The sequence below is a fragment of the Gouania willdenowi genome, chromosome 13 (genome assembly GCF_900634775.1).
Source record: "Gouania willdenowi chromosome 13, fGouWil2.1, whole genome shotgun sequence".
Classification (NCBI taxonomy): Eukaryota; Metazoa; Chordata; class Actinopteri; order Blenniiformes; family Gobiesocidae; genus Gouania; species Gouania willdenowi.
In genome coordinates, this window is record NC_041056.1 from 1,747,716 (window position 1) to 1,765,291 (window position 17,576).

The 17,576-nt window shown below is 39.1% G+C and overlaps 2 protein-coding genes across 3 annotated transcripts; one reads left to right on the plus strand and one right to left on the minus strand.

Annotated features, from left to right (window-relative positions):
• Positions 1 to 1,828: 1,828 nt before the first annotated feature.
• LOC114475051 (galactose-3-O-sulfotransferase 2-like) lies at positions 1,829 to 9,121 on the minus strand. The gene is made up of 4 exons (XM_028465751.1): positions 8,857 to 9,121; positions 8,112 to 8,219; positions 3,964 to 4,318; positions 1,829 to 3,300 (listed from the first exon to the last, which is right to left on the minus strand). Exons 1-4 carry the CDS (start codon positions 8,868 to 8,870, stop codon positions 2,341 to 2,343), a joined length of 1,437 nt encoding a protein of 478 aa, XP_028321552.1. The 5' UTR covers positions 8,871 to 9,121; the 3' UTR covers positions 1,829 to 2,340.
• A 3,602-nt stretch (positions 9,122 to 12,723) lies between these two features.
• On the plus strand, positions 12,724 to 17,326 carry aamdc (adipogenesis associated, Mth938 domain containing). 2 transcript variants are annotated; one of them, XM_028465008.1, is made up of 5 exons: positions 12,728 to 12,762; positions 12,850 to 12,911; positions 14,244 to 14,383; positions 15,708 to 15,803; positions 16,768 to 17,326. In XM_028465008.1, the coding sequence occupies exons 3-5, from the start codon at positions 14,252 to 14,254 to the stop codon at positions 16,906 to 16,908; spliced, it is 369 nt and encodes a 122-aa protein (XP_028320809.1). In that variant the 5' UTR covers positions 12,728 to 12,762; positions 12,850 to 12,911; positions 14,244 to 14,251; the 3' UTR covers positions 16,909 to 17,326. The 2 variants fall into 2 exon arrangements, with proteins under 2 accessions (XP_028320810.1, XP_028320809.1); XM_028465009.1 differs by lacking the exon at positions 12,850 to 12,911 and having other exon boundaries at positions 12,724 to 12,762.
• The last annotated feature ends 250 nt before the right edge of the window (positions 17,327 to 17,576 follow it).

Genomic DNA, 17,576 nt, shown 5'->3' on the forward strand with positions numbered 1-17,576 from the left:
AAACTCGGCCGTTATTTTGGCGGGATTGTAAAACCTCTTATAAAAGAATCATAGTAATTATTTTAAGATCTTCGATTATACTAAACCATCATAACATGTATTTAATATGATGGATAATCCTAGTAATTTTATTTTGTTATTTTATTATTAGTTGTGTTAGAGTTTTCCAGCTAACTCTCGTGTTCAGTACCTGAGATTACATACAGAGAGACATAGTCAGAGGTTTTGCTGAATCAATCAATCAAACTATTAGAGATGAACAGAAATTAATCAACAAGTCATATGAAGTCAATAGGAGAACAGTCACTCATCTAATGGTGCATTCACGCTAAACACATGTAAGTAGAAATCAGATGTTCTAAAACCGTTGGCCCTTGTCCTGTGAGGCTTGTTGTCCTGACTGATAATGTATTTTATTAACAGGATTATTGAGTATAAAGTCATATAATTATAGTATTACACACAAAAAGAAACCATGAATAATAATCCATTCTAGGGCTGCCAACTTTGGTCGTTTGGTCGATGTCGTCGTGGTCAACAAAGATTTTCATTGGTCGACCATCAATGCAATGCACTTCTATAGGTGATAAGGATTAATTATCAAATATAAGTTATTTGATGCCTAAACATGATTCTATGTCCAGCAACAGCTGTGTGTGAGTGCGTGCTGTGCTGTCCTCAGAGCAGAGAGGGAATCAATTAAGACATTCACTATTGAATCAATGCCCTTTCTGCACAAGAACATGGATTATCTTTATATTTGATTAGTGGATTATGTAAATAGATCCACTGCTGTCTGTGACACCGCGGGTCACACTGCACACCTGTGTTGACGTGCGTTTGTTTCTCCGTGCACTGATCTAATATTGATATTGGCAGTAGTTTATTAATAAAAGCAGGCTTACCACTAAAACAAATGTAAATATGTCATTAGTATGAGGAAAAAATAGGTTTTAATTGTTGGTTTCAGGTCGGGCTCTGATATAAATATATAATGTCTGTCTGACCTGTAGGTTTCACTTTTGCTTTGTCGGGTTCTGGTCAAAGCTTGAATAAGGCTCATATCATAAATGGTCTGTGTTTAAAAGCAAATTGGCACCACAAAACACCAGAACTAAATATTTGTCTCTTTTTTCTTTCTCCTCGTCCTCCTCTGGACCTGATCATTCATTCTACGTTTTTATTTTTTGGTCGACTAATCACTACGTGAGCCATAGTCTTGGCCGACCAACCACCTCAGTTAGAGAAGAGGCAACTTTTATCACAGCAGGAACTGCAAAACTGTGTTAGTATTTAGAATAATGTGAAATATGAACAATAATACAGGAAAGAACAAATGCTTTTTAAGTATTGTATTTGTCTTTTTCTGTTTTTATTGACTTTTTTTTTTTGGGGTGTTTTTGAAGTGATTTTGTAAGTTTTGGCCACAGAAAATAGGGCCAACAGTTGCCCATGTCTGAATTACAAAGTGTATTTACTGTCAGGCACTCTGTAATTTTAGTTTGAACCATATGAGCGGGCCACAGAGAAATAAACGTATTTCTATAGTAATAGGTATTTCTATGGAATGGGTACCTCCAATCTGGACTAAAGCCAATAAAAAAAAACCAAACAAACCATCTGACGACTTCAATCAGATTAATTGTAGGTCATACTTTCAATAAAAAACTAAAACAAAGACTACATTTATGATTTGCCATTAAAACTAACAAATTTTCTCACAGTCTTTCACTTACGTAACTCTGGTTGTTTCATGTGTCAGTGTGTGTAGATTTAAGTAGAAAAACAAAACAAATGTCGTTCAGTAAAAACAATGTGGAAGGGCTCATAAAGTGAACAGTTATTGTCCTGTTAAAAATCAACCTTTATTTAACCAAACCATCAAAATAACAACAAATAGTTCACAAAAGTTCAAAGTAAAAAAATAAACATGATATAAATTAACCCTTTTCATCATACATTTGAAATATACACATCGTGTTGCACAAGTTCCGTATGTGTATATTAGGCCTGAAGCGACTTAAACAACTAAACTTTAAACCGACTAAACCAATTAAGAAATTAAGTCTATGCATTGTTTAATTTGTGGTACTGAAGCCACTGTGTCTCAGTTTCACTCTTCAATGTGTTGAACTCTGCCCGGAATGATTTTCATGAAACACCACTGCTCTTACTTCCATTATTGCACTGCTACCAAGTTCCCAAAAGAAGCATGAAAACTACACAAAATAACCACGACAAAATACACATGGGACACACACAAACACACACTTGGTGTCTCTGTGGGTCTGCACGTTGTCTGTGTAAAGCTGTGAGTGAGGAAAAGTGTGTATGTTCAATCTATGCAGGCCGGTTGACCTTCTGCTGAGGTTTGTCCTTTTCCTTCTGCTGAGGTTTATTGTCCTTGTCCTTCTGCTGAGGTTTATTGTGCTTGTCCTTCTGCTGAGGTTTATTGTGCTTGTACTTGATCAGTCTCTTGTCCTTGATCAGTTTCTTGTCCTTGATCGATTTCTTGGGCACCTGCTGGTCGTACAGGTAGTACGTGTACTGCAACTCGGGCATGATGAGACGCAAACACTGATCCCGGCTGTGGTTACTGAGCTGAGGGTTGAGGAGGTATCCTTCGATCACGGCTTGTCCGTACTGGAACGGCTTCAGCATGACATCTTTTATCTTGGAAGGGTTGACTGCCTGTCCATCCTTTAGACACTCGCTGGCCTTTTTGGCCCGCAGCTCCCTCAGCTGAGACACCTGCCTTTTCATTTCTTCCCGTCCAAATACAGTGTCCACTTTATGCCAGAAGGTGTCGTTAAAGTGCTGATAAAGCCTCCAGTCCAAAACGTTCCACAGCTTGACTTTCTCCATAGTCTCTGGGGAGATAGAGCGGCGGGTTTTGTTAGTGCGACTGTTGAGTTTAAAGGAAACCACTTCCTCCAGGGACCAGCAGAGAGCGTGCTTGAGTAGGATGATGGACTCGTCGAAGTGCTCATTGATGAGGATGAGATGGAAGTTCTGTTCAATGCTTTTGATGGCCTTAGAGACATTCTCCTCCAGGTCTTTGCTGTCCGCCGTCAATGTGTTGTTGAAGCCAAAGTCGAAGGCCAAGTTGTTGTGGGCATAGTTGTTGTGGAACGCCGCAGTGCTGTAGTTGCTTAGTGAATCGTTAAAGAAGTCTCCAAGGTTCTTGCTGGTTTTGAAGATGGAGAAGCTCTTGTAGTAGGAGAAGATGGACTCCAGCATTGTGGCCGGATGTCTCAGGATGGAGAAGTAGAAGCTGTCGGCCGGCATTATTTTTTCTACCTGAGAACAAAGTTTAAAGAAAAAACATTACTTTAGAAACCCAACACGGACAGATATCATCAATTAAATCATCATATGAAATCAGCTGGGAAATGTTTCGTTTGATGTTGATTGTGATGATGGCAAAGCCAGTAAGCCACACCTAGATGACCTCGTATGATAATATGCTGAGAGGTAAAAAAGGCTGCAACAAGCTGTAGATAGAGGAAGGCTTCTGACAGCTCTGATGGTGGTTGGTGAAGGTGCACGCTGTAAAATTATCTTTCCCTTAGGGGCTTTGTTTGTGTGTTCACACCCGCCCAAAGGTCGTCCACTTTACTGGCAAATCAATCCTAGAGTGGTTAAAATACTCCAGGATGACTTGACACGAAAATAAGATCACATCCTGGGTGGTTGCCCATATTTTACCTAAAACTGGCCCTGTCTCTGTTTGTCTGTGATTCTTGTTTGTAAAAGCTTATTTATAAAGATAAAAACAAACAAACTTCATACTTTAAATTGTAGTTAACAGAAGTTCTTTAGTGCTCTTGTTGTGAAAGGCTACAACAGGCTGAGGTTATCTGTGTGTGCATTAATAAAGACAGTAGTCCTGCCTGTTTAACCCCCAGTAACAGAAAGTAAGTCGTCATGAATGCGAAATGACTCAGTCATGGAGAAACTCGCCTCGGACTTATTGAACCTCATGTGGTTGCAGATGATGTCTAGCTTGGGCAGTGATTTGTTGGCGTATTTGTAGACCATTTTTGCCTTGAACAGTCGAGGGTAGGAAAGCTGGTTGAATCGGTAATTTGGAAAGGCAAATTTCAGATTATTTTTCTCTCCGTAGCGGTACAGGATGTTTAGGATGGTGCTGCTGCCCGTTTTGTGCGTCTTGAGGAAAACCAGGTGAGTCTTCGGGGTGCAGTTGTAGTCCATGGTGGGGACTCTGACGTTGGACGACTTGTCCTTAGTGGGGGAAGGACGAACCTGGATCTCCCAGAAGTTACGCACCGGGGGATAGGTTTCCTTCAACACAGGTCTGCAAGAGTACAAACAGTAAACTCATTATTCTCCTCTAGGTGATCAGACTGACAAATTCATATGACCTGTTAAACTAAGTCTATTGTAAAGATTTGTTAGTCTGAGGCAATAACTTGCACCTTAGAATGAGTCTTAACCTGATCAGAACCAGTTAGTTCTTTAAACTGAGCGTGCCGTGAGCACTAGGGTAGGATAGGCAGAGCAATGCAAATCGAGACCACCAATGTCAACACGAATGACAATTCCATATGTTTCTGCTGACAAGTGTTAATCTAACAAAATCAACATTGTAAAACACCATTAAAGAAACAAACAATTATTCAATATAGCCTCCATACTCTCCCAAGATATATCTCATGACACAGAAGTGCATCCATTGTTTGTGTTGGAAACACAGAAATACGGAGAAAATGACAACAACAACAACAACAACTCAGAATAGCCTCAGTGAGGAGCATCCACAAAGCCAATTCTTCTTTTTGTACCATTCACTGTGGAAAGTACCAACAATGTTCTGACCTTACCTTTGCTGAAGGTCTGGTTGCTCAGGTGTTGGTCTCCCATCTTTTAAAAGCTGTCGCTTTTCCTCAAAAAAAAGTTTCTTTATCGTCTCTAGCACCGTCATCCTGCCTGTAGTGTTATCCTGCTTACAAGCTAGAGAACGTAGCAGCGGCCACGCTGTATCAATTCACTAACGCACTCTGAATTTACGTATAGCATTTAGCGTAGCACGGTTACGTCCGAAGGCAGCTCTATACGCTGTCTTTGGACATAACCGTGCCAATGCTAATTGGTTTTCAGCTTGGGGAACTGACTGCGCATGCGCAAACATAAAAACACTCTATGGTGTTGCATCTTGTGGTGTGGATGGTGATGACAAAAAAAGGTGGTGTAGAAAAAGTCTTCGGGACAACTGATTTGTAAATAATATGCAGTTTATTAATACAATCAATGTCTTGAACAAGTAACAAAAAATGAGACCTGCCGAGCGCTGCGGACCAATCGATGCAAACTCTGAACTCGTTCCGGGAAAGCAAAGCATATATACCTTTGGGGTATGTCTTTAACATTAGCTCATCACCATATAAGGAATCAACTCAATTCTGGGCACCAAAGTAAAGGAAAACAGTCTATTTATCAAATAGAAACTTGACTGGAATACGAGCCTGTCAAACACCTGCGGATACAATGTATACAAACTTGAGGAAAACACGTCTTACATCTGGAATCCTTCTATGTCTTCCTATCCCTCAGGATGTCAAGTAACAAGCTGAATAGACATTCTTGTTCACCAAAAGATGTACACATCCCGTTAGTGTCAACTTGGGGACCTCCAGAGCTTTAAGATTTATTATTCAAAGAGGAACTTTGTGGGCACAAAGTCTAAAGGCATATTGTTCCAACCTTACCATAATACACCCAAATTCTTGTGAAAATCCCCATGGTGTTATTGTTTAAATCAGGGCCTCTTGTTAGCCTATAGTATCTCTCATATGTATTTCGCCTAGAGTCAATTCTTTATTCAAAAAGGACTATAAACCTTTAATATCACGTTAAATGCTTTAATACACTTCAATGGGAACAGAGGCAGAGCAGCAATGTGCTTTTGTGAGAGGGTGTGACCTCCTCCTGATTTACAGCAGCGTGAGACTGTGCAGCGTCTCTACCGTACCAGGAAATAGCAATGTTTAGTCATTTGGGCTATGAAAAGCACAAAATGCGGATTGTAAAATAAAGAATTTACAATTATATTATAATTAAAACAAATAATCAAATCCCCTCATTGAACATCAGATCCGTCTGTATTCACAAGACCAGCAACCGATCAGGGACACTACCTGCAGAATTCCTGCCAAACTGAACTTAAGAAAGAGATTGAGGATATGTTGGCTACAGGAATCATCGAGCCTTCTCACAGTGAGTGGTGTATTCCTGTTGTGTTGGTTCCAAAGAAAGATGATACTACTTTGAGATTTTGTGTAAACTTTTTAAAAGTGAATGCTGTGTGGGCCTTTGACCCCTATCCTATATCCAGGGTTGATGATCTCATCGAACGCTTGGGAAATGCCAACTTTCTGACGACCCTTGACCACTGCAAAGGGTACTGGCATGTTTCAGAGGTTGGTAGATGGGGTATTGAGAGGAGCGGATGATATTGTGGTCTTTAGCCGGACCTGGGAGGAGCATGTGCAACATCTCACTGATGTCTTTCACCGTACTCGGGCTGCTGGTCTTGTCATCAATGGTAAGAAGTGTCACATTGTCAAGCCTGAGGTTCAGTACCTGGGTTATGTGATTGGGGGCGGAGGCATTCGTCCACAGGTAGGAAAAGTGGTGGCAATTGCAACTTCAAAAAAATCCTCCTCCATGATACCTGGTGCTTCTTTTTTAGTACCTCCTTCATTGAGGTTCGAAAAAAAGCAGCCCTGGTCTGAAAATGTGACATAGGCATGAAGCAAACACTAATTGGGTCTGAGAATCATCACAGCGTAGAGTTATCAACTCAAGCACAGAGAGGAAGCTTTTGGCCGCCATTGATTTTTGTTGGCGATCTTGTGAGGACGGCAGGAAATGGAGTCTGGCAGTTTTGTGTGTCAGGTTGGTGCTCAATGGAAATGCTCTGGAAAAACAGTATAGGGTACCGAAAGCGAGGAATGCGGAGCCGTGTAGAGCTGATACAGCCAATGGAAAAGCACCATTAGTGATATGATTATGGTTAGTTTGGTGGTGACATTTGATTATCTAATTATGACTTTTATCTTGTTTTCTCTTAAGAACCAATGGGTTGTATCAATAGTGTTACGAGGTGAGGTGTTTGAGGACAAGGACTTGATCCCACAGTGATCGACCAGGTTGGATTTGAAGCGGTGGCTCTCTGATTACAAGCCCACTTCTTTAACCGTTACTCCACCACCGCCCCCGTCACCGCTGACTAGAACAGAGGGCCGCTTACATCAACTGACGTGGACTAAGAATGCGAATCTCCATCACTGACAATGATTCGATACGCATCTTGATACACTACCAGCAATATGATACATTAGCAATACATTGAATCCCCTGGCAATATGATGCGATACGATTCGCCCCGTTCTCGATTCAATACGATTTGATACTGATTTGATGGCGATTCAATTCTACACAAAGCAATGAAATGCAATTTTGTATGATGTGATTCAACATGATGCAAATAAATTATATCAAAAATGTAAATAGTAAATAAGTAGCTGCGCCGTATCGATAGCAGCACGGCATTCTTTACAAACCACCCGCGTTTGGTAGTTTACCATTTTGATAGGTGCGTTATAAATCTCGTCTATAGCTGCTGCTCTAGCTGATCTCTGTGTTTTTATAACTTTGTTGCGGTACCAACGTGCTTCCCGATTTCAGTCCGTGTTCAAAACAAAACGCGAAGCATTGAAGGTGCATTCAACATGCCTTGAAAACACAGGATAGAATGAAATACAACATGAAAAAACTGCCCCACAACCCTGAAAACAGAAACAGGGGGGTCAGAAAATGGATGGATGAAAAAATTGATGTAACAATTGATTTTATTGATGCAGGCACGCATTGACCGATGCACACTGGATTCATCGACACATTCGCATCAAGCAATCTCAGAAGTTTGCGTATGATCGAAAAAAAACAATGAAAAGTGGGATTCAGTCGTTCTTCGTCAGTGACTCAGCGGTTAGTTATAAGTGACACGTCTTTTCCTACAGAGTTATTTAAGATGATTTGGGGAGATTAGTGTGAACAAGTCTCAGCTAGGGTTGATGAGTTTTTACCTGGAATTGTAGGTGGATAAACTCTGCAGGACAATGCAGGTGGTAAGCAGCGTGACCATCGTCGTTAGGAACCGACGTTTCCGGGCGTGGAGACATCTTCTCAGCCACCTACACGCACGCACGCACGCACACACACACACACACCTTGTGAACCTCCAAGGATTCACCAACCCAGCTTTTGAACCACTTCTTGCATCAGAAAGAACTTGTTGAAAATGATGTACAAAATCTGTACTAACGTGGTTACACTAAAACATGTTGAAAATCTCTTAACAATGAATCATCACACATTCCCATACAACACAATGTTCTGATACTTCCTGTGCAGTTTGATTTTATTGTGTTCTTTGTTTTTTGCTTCACATTCTGTTTTATTTTATTATTTGCTGTTGTTTTGTGTTTACTGGACTTCAGTTGTAATTTTGAAATTTATTTTATTTATTTATTTATTCAGTTCATTTCCGACATGGTTGCATTCACAGAAATTCATTTGACATTCAGAGCAAAATCACATCATTGTTTTTTTTTTTTTGTCCTTTTGCATGCCGGAAAGGGCGACGGAAAAAAGCATTATGCTTATCCAGATCCGTCCCCTAATTTGAACACAGATAATTTTACATCCAACCTCGTTTCTTCAAATAGATGTTTCGTTTGTGTTTTCAACAAACAGGGGAAACGTTCACCTGCCTTGTTTAGGGTTCAAATTCCTCTAAAAGAAAGTCAAATTTGATCAGTAAAGACTCACAGTGAAGAAGGCATCGTCACCAGTCCCTCTGATCCAGATACTGGTCCGGGTTCAGATTCAGGTCCAGGGTTTTGTTGTCTTGGTTCCTGCTTTTTTCACACCGTCGTGTGTCTTTGATTGTGTGTTTTCATGTCTGTGTGTGTGTGTATCTGAGTTTGAATTCCTGTCAGTCCTGTCTCTGCTGATATTCAGGTGTGTGTGTGTGTTTGTGTGTGTTTCTCTCTCTGACGTGTGTATGATGTGCGTGACCTGGAGATGAGGTATGTGCTTTCTCTCCACATTTGTAGGTGTGTGTCCTGATTTGTGTGTACCACATTTCAAGTTTTCTACACTTTTACCGTTATCACATTGTGTAACGTAAATAAAAAAAAAAGAAGTTTGTCCTTCAATTTAGAATCTAAGATCCAGTGTTGTTTTTGGCAGCCTTTTTAGTTTTAGTCTTAACTCTATTTTAAGGTTCTAAGTGAAATCTCCCATAACCTTACGTGCGCCTCCCAAAAATCCTGTGATTGGTCAGCTCCAAACCTCAGCCCCGGTCAGTGCCTTTTCCAGTCACACCTCCATGTTTCAACTTTTAGCGTAGCGATACGAGAGTTGTTTCTACAATGGATTGAGTCACAAAGAGAACCGAGATGAACTAAAAGTACCAGAGTTTTATTATTTCCTTTTATTGCTGCAGCACGTGAAACACCGCCAAACGGAGTCAATCACAGACAAAAGGTGTGTGTTTACTGTTATTATCACTACTACTGTGTCATCTCTGTACCTACAGTGTGTGTGTGTGTGTGTTTCATTAACAGTAAATAATGACCAACATGCTGTGGAGGCTGATAGAGGAGGAGACAGGATGTTATGCTTAAAGTGATCTTTAAACGCTGTCCCGCTCCAACTCCCCACTTCCCGGGCCGTGGACCAGGTTACCTCACTGCGCTCTCTCCGCTCTACAGCGGGGTCGGAATCTCCTCACCCCCGGTATGACTGTTGACTGGAGCAGCCGACGGTCCGCTCAATACACTTTTATACTTTGTTTACGAGTTTCTTATGTTCATATTGAATAATAAAGTGCAAATTTTGAAACTGTTGTTTTAATGTTTGTGTCCAAGCGGCAGAGTGGCCAACCGCATAGCGAGGCATTCCCTCCACGCAGAAGTAAAAGGGCCAACCTCACGTTGTAGGTCCTGACGTAGAACCTTAAACCAGGCTTTATTAGCAAAGTCATTGGACACGGAATGATGGTTGGTTCATTGTGAATGCCAACCTCCTCATGTCTCACTGCGTTTTGTATCCTGCTCCCTGGTTTTCCTCGTGCCGCCTTTGGATTCTGTCATTAAAATTTACCCCAATTTTGAACATTACACCTGTCTGCTGCCTCTGCACTTGGGTCCTCCTTATCCACAACTCTGACATGTGACAGAATGAACCAGCCACAAATGGACCCAGCAGAGGACCTGGAGGAACTGTTCTTTGAACTGGAGAGTGTCCTCCAGGAGTGAAGGCTTCCATTTCTTCAGAAAGGCTTAAGCTGGTATGGAGAATATATTAAACTTTGTCATCAAGACCTCAGGTGTCAGCTCATCCGCCCTTCAGCAACATCTTGGCCACTGTTGATGAGCTGCTTTTCCAGGCTAGCATCCCACCAGTCGCCACCAGTTCCTGCGCCTGACCAGCCCAAGCTCCCCTCACCCAACCAGCACTTCCCAGTCCTGGTCATGGAACCCTTGGCCGGGCCCCTCCTCCTGGACCCCTCCTCCTGGACCCCCTCCACCCTCCCAGTCATAGTTTGGAGCGTGTGGGACCCCCTCCTTAAGGGGGGGTCCTCATGTTGGTTCTGTTTAGTTTCCATTATAGTTCTAGTTTCGTATGTTAACTCCTGTCTTTGTGTTCTTGTGTGACTCATGTTTTGCACCCAGGTGTGGCCTGTTCCCAACCTCACTAATTAGCTCTGTTATGACTGACAGATGCTGGTCTGTCCAGTTCCTCCTCCTCACATTAATGTATTGTTAATATTTCAGGTTCTACAGCATATTACTGCACATACTCACTTTCACACACAATTATACTTTAATACACAAATATACGTCAAACTGAGGTGAAGCTTGTATAACAGCTCCGCCCCTTTCAATAAGCAAAAACAATTAAAAATAAGGGCCAACACTAAATACACAAAATAGATCATTCATCTTTGATATATGAGGGAAAAATAGTGTACAAACAAAGTCCACAAAAAGCAATATCAAAAGACAATGATGATGAATTGCAAATAAAAAAATTAATACAAACTTAAAACAGAGACATGTAAACCCATGTAAATTTGCGATGGTAAAACAGGGGACGGGACATAGGATGAGGTCTATGGACTTTTTGGGAGGGTGAAACTCACAGTTGTGGCTGAACGAGACAGACTTTGTTGCTTTAGTGAGGCGTTACGTGTGTTACAATGAGGTGAACTAAGCGAGTATACGTTAATATAAGCGTAAAGGGTCCCAGGACGGAGCCCTGAGTCACGCCTCCAGAAACAGGATGAAGGATCAGAGCTGGATGAACTGGTGTGATGAGCATATGAAGGGTGTTCTAGGAAGAGGGCGGAGCCACGACTGGAACTGTTCAAACACATAGTTTTAGTCGAGACGGGGCTGAAGTTCAGCATCTAATGTTGGTTCAGGGATTTTAAAGATTATTGAGGACAGAGATTGGACGATACAGCTATTAACATTAAGATTAAGATAGTTCACATGTCGTTAGCAGTGAAAACACAGTGTATTCCAGTACATTCAAAACTCTGAGAGAGAGAAATGTTGGACAATACAGTCCCAATATTCCAGAGCCAATAAAGCTCCAGTGCTGAGTGATGATTGTTTTTTTAGAGTTCACAGGCATCACATGACCCACACACGCCTCAGGGCGACATCGGCCTAAACTCAGACCTCACACTTCTCGTTGTGCAGGATTTTTCAGATACAATCCCAGTGCCTCGCTACATTCTCCAGAATCGCTTTGATGTAACATATTATCACAAACACACGTTCACTAACCAACACACAACTAAACATACATTTGTTAAAAGAGGGACTCAATAACACTACAGCATGTAATATTGTGCCATAAATCTCTAAATTGTCTTTATACTCGCATTTTCATTTTTTATGATTAATTATAATTTTTTTTGCTTATTTAACAATAAATATCTTATAAAATGTATTGATTAGTTTTATTTATTTATATATATTGTATTATATATATATATTTATAATTAATTTATTCATAGCTTATATTTATTTTATAATGTATTAATTTATGATTAGTTTTATTTATTTAAAATTTGTTTTGAAAGCTGCAAATTGTTGTAAATATTGTTTTTCATTGCTGAGCGGATGAATAGCTTCACTGTTATAATTTATAAAACAAATGATAATCAATCAAATTAATTCTACATATATAAGTAAATAAAACCGATATTAAACAACCTATCATTATTTAATGTTTCCACCATAAACAGGAGCTAAAGTAACCTGATCATTGTGAACAAGATTCTAATGGTCTGAATTTTATTGATGAAATATCAAGGATAAAGTTGCTCACATTAATAGAAAGTAGCAGCCCCAGGAATGAGGAGGATTATCGTTTACGTGCTCCAAGCCACAACAAACCAAACAGTATTTTTCAAATTTCTGTTTTTGTTATTTTTTTGCATGAGGCTGGAAGTTTGAGAAAGTAAAAACAAAACAATAATCCAGTATTAAACAACCTGTAAATAACCTATTATTATTATTCTATCAGTCTTTTATGTTTACTTGATTTTGCTTTCAATAAAATGTGTTTCATTATTATCATAATTAAAACGTGTAATTCGGTGTGTTTCCCTTTAAATAATCGAAGCTCCTCCCAGTAGGCGTATCCCTGTTCTCGGTGAGTAGCAGCAGCGCAAACACTTCCTTTATTCTTTAACTTTCTCTTTATTTTCACCTAAAATGACCTTTTCTCCCTCATGTTCAGGTTGAAATGAACAGAAAGTTAAATAACAGGAAGTTGTGGGAAGTTTAAACGTGTCTGCGCAGGTGCGAAATAACTTTCTATTAATATAAACAGATGTATCAGTGAAACTGGTATCCATGTTAACTGGTGACATGTTTACTAAATCTATTGGATCTTTATTTGACACACAGTGAATCTAACAAAATGACAGAAAAGTAAATAAAGTGACAAAAAATAACCCCAAATGACTCCAAAAATACACAACATTTAAATAAACTACAAAAAAATAGCATTAAAGTTTATATATATATAAAGATTCCAAAAGCATTAATGTCTCCTAAAAATAACAAGAAAGACAAACTAAATGACAGAAAAGTAAATAAAATGACATATCATTGCAGAAGTATTTAACTTTGGATCAAGGTTCAATAAATCTGTAACAACCTTTAAAATGTTTAATAAATATATATAAAATGTATATGTACTATAATTTTTTAACTTTACATTATATTAAATAAATACATTTCATTATATTATACATATAATTAACTCACAAAAGTAATGTATGTATTGTTATAAATAATATTATTGGGTTTGAAGTGCAGCGCAGATAGATTCCAAACAGGAAAATAAATGTTTAAAATAAATAAAAATAAAGGTACAGAGATTTTTTTTTACATCCTTGAATGTTCATCTGTTTTTCATCAAATCTGCAATTTTTGTGTCTTATTTAATTAATATTATTTATTTTCAATAACTCCAAAGATACACAAAATGCCTCAAAAACCTAAAAAAATGACTCTTAAGACACATAAAATGACAATAAAAATGTCAGAAAAGTATTTTTAAAAATTACAAAAATATCCCCAAATGACTCAAACAACACACAAAATGTAAATGAAATGACACAAATTCCGTCAAATGACTCCAGAAAACAAAAAAAATGAGCCAAAAACATGAGTCTTGAAATACACAAAATGACTCAAACACAACAATGAAAACAAAATGTACAAAATTATGCCATAAATACACAAAATGTCTCTAAAAATTTTTTTTTTTAAAAATGGCATAATTTATTTTCTTGCTTTTTTACTTTGCTACAATTTCAACCTTTTTTCTTTTTATAGTAAATATTTGATTAATTGATCTATGAGGCCCACACTGGGATTGAATCTAATTAAATTTAAATATCTGCAATAAAAGTTTATTAAAATAATTTGTCCAAAAGTGAAGTGAGATTAACTAATTATTAATAATGTTATTATTCAGAAATGGTTTCTGGTACTTTAGAGGGTTGAAATAATAAGTTCTTAAACAAATGGTGTTAATTTACCAACCACTGGTGTTGTGGATTATTCTGCACCCAATTTTATTAGTGACCCGTTTGTGTTATTTTTAATCTTGGTGTGTTCCAGAGCTGACCATGACGTCTCCAGAGATCTCCTCCCTCTCCTGGGGTCACATGAAGGTCAAAGGATGTCCTTCAAACTATAAGGACTGTAAGGTTTGGCCTGGAGGGAGCAGAGCCTGGGATTGGAGAGAGACCGGGACCGACGTCAGTCCCACATTATTACACACATTACACTGGAATCTGATCGTTCATCACACTATATTAAAAAAATTACTCTTAAACACAAAAATAATACCGAAAATACAGAGAATGACTAAAAAAAGTGAAATCACTCCAAAAATACACAAAATGACTAATGGCTCTTATTTGAAGTCGTCTGGACTACCGTCACGCACTTTACTCAGGCATCAGCCAGAAAGCACTTTCACGCAGTTAGTCCACAACGCTGCAGTGCGACTTTTAACAGGGACCAAAAAACGTAAACGTATCACCTCAATCCTTTGTACTCACTGTTTTTAAAGCTTTGAATGGACTGGCCCCTCAGTACATCACAGACCTCGTCCAGATCCACCGATCTGAGGCCTGAGGGCCAGTTCCAGCTTGAGGTTCCTCGGACTAACCGTAAAACCAGGGGGGACGGAGCCCCTCCACGTCCCAACAGCCCCCACCGTGGAGGGTTTTAAAAATATATATATGTTTTATTTCTATGTGTTCTTTTAATCTGTTTTAGTCGTATTTATTGTTTTTAATGTGTTTTTATTTCTATTTATTGTTTTATACTCATTTAATGGTGGAGCTCGTTTGTATTGTTTTTATGATCTTGTGTTGTTTAAATGTGCCATATAAATAAAGTAAATTGGATAAAAATATCCCCAAATGACTCCAAAAACAAAACTCCGCAAAATGACAAAAGAATGCCCACAAAGATCTCCATAAATACAAAAAATACTCAAAAAGAACTGAAAAGTAAATAAACTGAGAAAAAATACCCCCAAATGACTCCAAAAATACACAAAATGACACAAACGGGAAGTGAAACAGGTGACAGTAAAAACCTTTAGTTTATTCTATATTCATTTTCTGATAGTTCATTGTTGTGTTTTGTGGGAATAAAAGTTTCCCGTCTTTGCTTTTAATAATTTAGGAGAAAACTGAACTTTGTGAACAGAACAAGAAACTAATGAGAGTAAATAATCAAAGAGAAGAAAGAACTGAGTTTACCTGTTGGTGTATCAGTTCAACTGGTGATCATTGTACCTGGTGGCACGTCACTCAGTTTACAAGAATGTGAACAACAGAATAAAAACAAACTTCAGATCAAAGTGTGCTTTAAGTCAGTCACATGATAACATGATGACCAACTGACCCATAGCACCAGATAAAGCTCACGCTGTTCTTTCAAAAAACACACACTTCATCGGCCGAGGGGGCGGAGCATGAACGATACAAACCACGCCTACCTGTCAGATTAGTGACCAATCACAGGACAGTTGATTTGTTTGTTGTTTATTCTACTTCCTGTCGTCAGCATGTTCCTGGGGTCCAACCGTGTGATGTGGAGGAGGTTCTGATGAAGGGAGTGGATATGCTGGTGATTGGACAAGGAATGAACAAAGCTCTGCAGGTACAACTCACACACGTGTTTGTGTTCATGTCATGCTCTAGACAGGGGTTCTCAACCTGGGGTCAGGACCCCATTTTGGGTCAAGAGACACTGGGAGGAGGTTGCAAGATGCCTTCAAGAAACTACGAATATTTATTTTTAACAATTTGAGCCCATTTTTGTTTATTTTTATCCTTTTTCTGCAACTACACCAACTAACCATAATTTAACCTATTTTCATCACTTTTTCTTGCCATATTTTTGCTCCTTTTAATACATTTTTGCTACATTACTCTCATTTCTGACATCAAAAGTTCAGCACTTATAAACCCTTTCCACCTAATGTCACATGTTGACCCATTATTGTCACTTTTAACCACTTTTCACCATATTTCATCATTATTTTTGCCAATTTAACCACATTCACCGTTTGTCACGCCCATTATTTGCCACTTTTTTCAAGCCGAGCCTCCCAGTGTCTCATGACCCCAAGGTTGAGAACCCTTGGGTTAAACGATGGCCAAGGGTTAGCATTGTGGCTAACGGTGCTCTTTCAGTGTAACATCTCGATTTCATAAATCACCTAAAGCTGTGATTCTCAACTGGTGGGTCGGGATCCAAAAGTGGGTCACAGACCTGTACTTGCTGGGTTGCAGACAGCTGGTCAAAAATAAATAAATACTTAATGTGTCATGTTGGACTTGTCTTTTATTTTGAAAGAAACTTTTCTTTTGACAGACATTTATAGATTTATGTTTGAAAAAATATGTGTTTAACAGCTATTTTTGAAAAACTCAATTTGGTTGAATTCTATAAAATGTGGGTCCCAGGATGAGACCAGTTGAGAACCCCTGACCTAAAGCATATAAAAGCATTTGGACTTGTTGGACTTTGACAGAGTTTGTTTGTCACGTCTCATGTTAATTGTTTTTAAATGTGTGTTGAACGTGTGTGACATTGTTGTGTGTAACCTTGTGTGTTGCAGGTTCCTCCTTCCACTCTGGACTTTGTGAAGCAGAAAGGTTCTGATGTGTTGGTCCTTCAGACGGAAAAGGCCGTCGCTGAATACAACAAGATGGCCGCTGGGGGCGCCAAAGTGGGCGGGGTTTTTCACTCCACCTGCTGAAGATGCTTCTTCGCCACTTAGTGTAGTTTATTACGTTACGTTCATGCTTCAAGCTTTAAAGGAAACAAAAACACACTTCTGAAAAATAAAAAATGTGGGTTTGGCACCGCCCTGCAGGAAGACAAATGTAATGCAGAGTTTAATGAAGCTTAAACCTCTTCAGCCAAACCGGACCCACAGACGGGGGCAGCTCAAGCCTCCGGGTCTAAATGTTGTAAAGAATGAATGAAATTCCACATTCTATACCTGTCTGTACTCCTAAGAAACTATAGAAGCTAAAACTGTAGCCAACCCACATTCACAGCATACACACACACACACACACAAGGCCATTATGTTCAATGAGGAAAAAATGGACAACTCCACAAACTCAGCCTTTTTCCACTGCTGTGAATGACAAAATAAACACAGAGCTCTATAACAGCCTACATGAATCTACAGGTCCACCTGAATCCACTGATATACAGGTTGGGTATGTTACGTACAAAAACAACGCCAAACAATCAGAAAATTCACAGCGAAAAAAGTTGTTTCTTATCAAAAATTGCTCCAAAGTGCATAAAACTCCAAGTTTTGATAAATCCAAATCATGTTGTTGCCATTACAAACATTCAGGCATTTTCAGTCGAGAATTGATTGGTAAAAGCATTGCTGAATAACACACATGC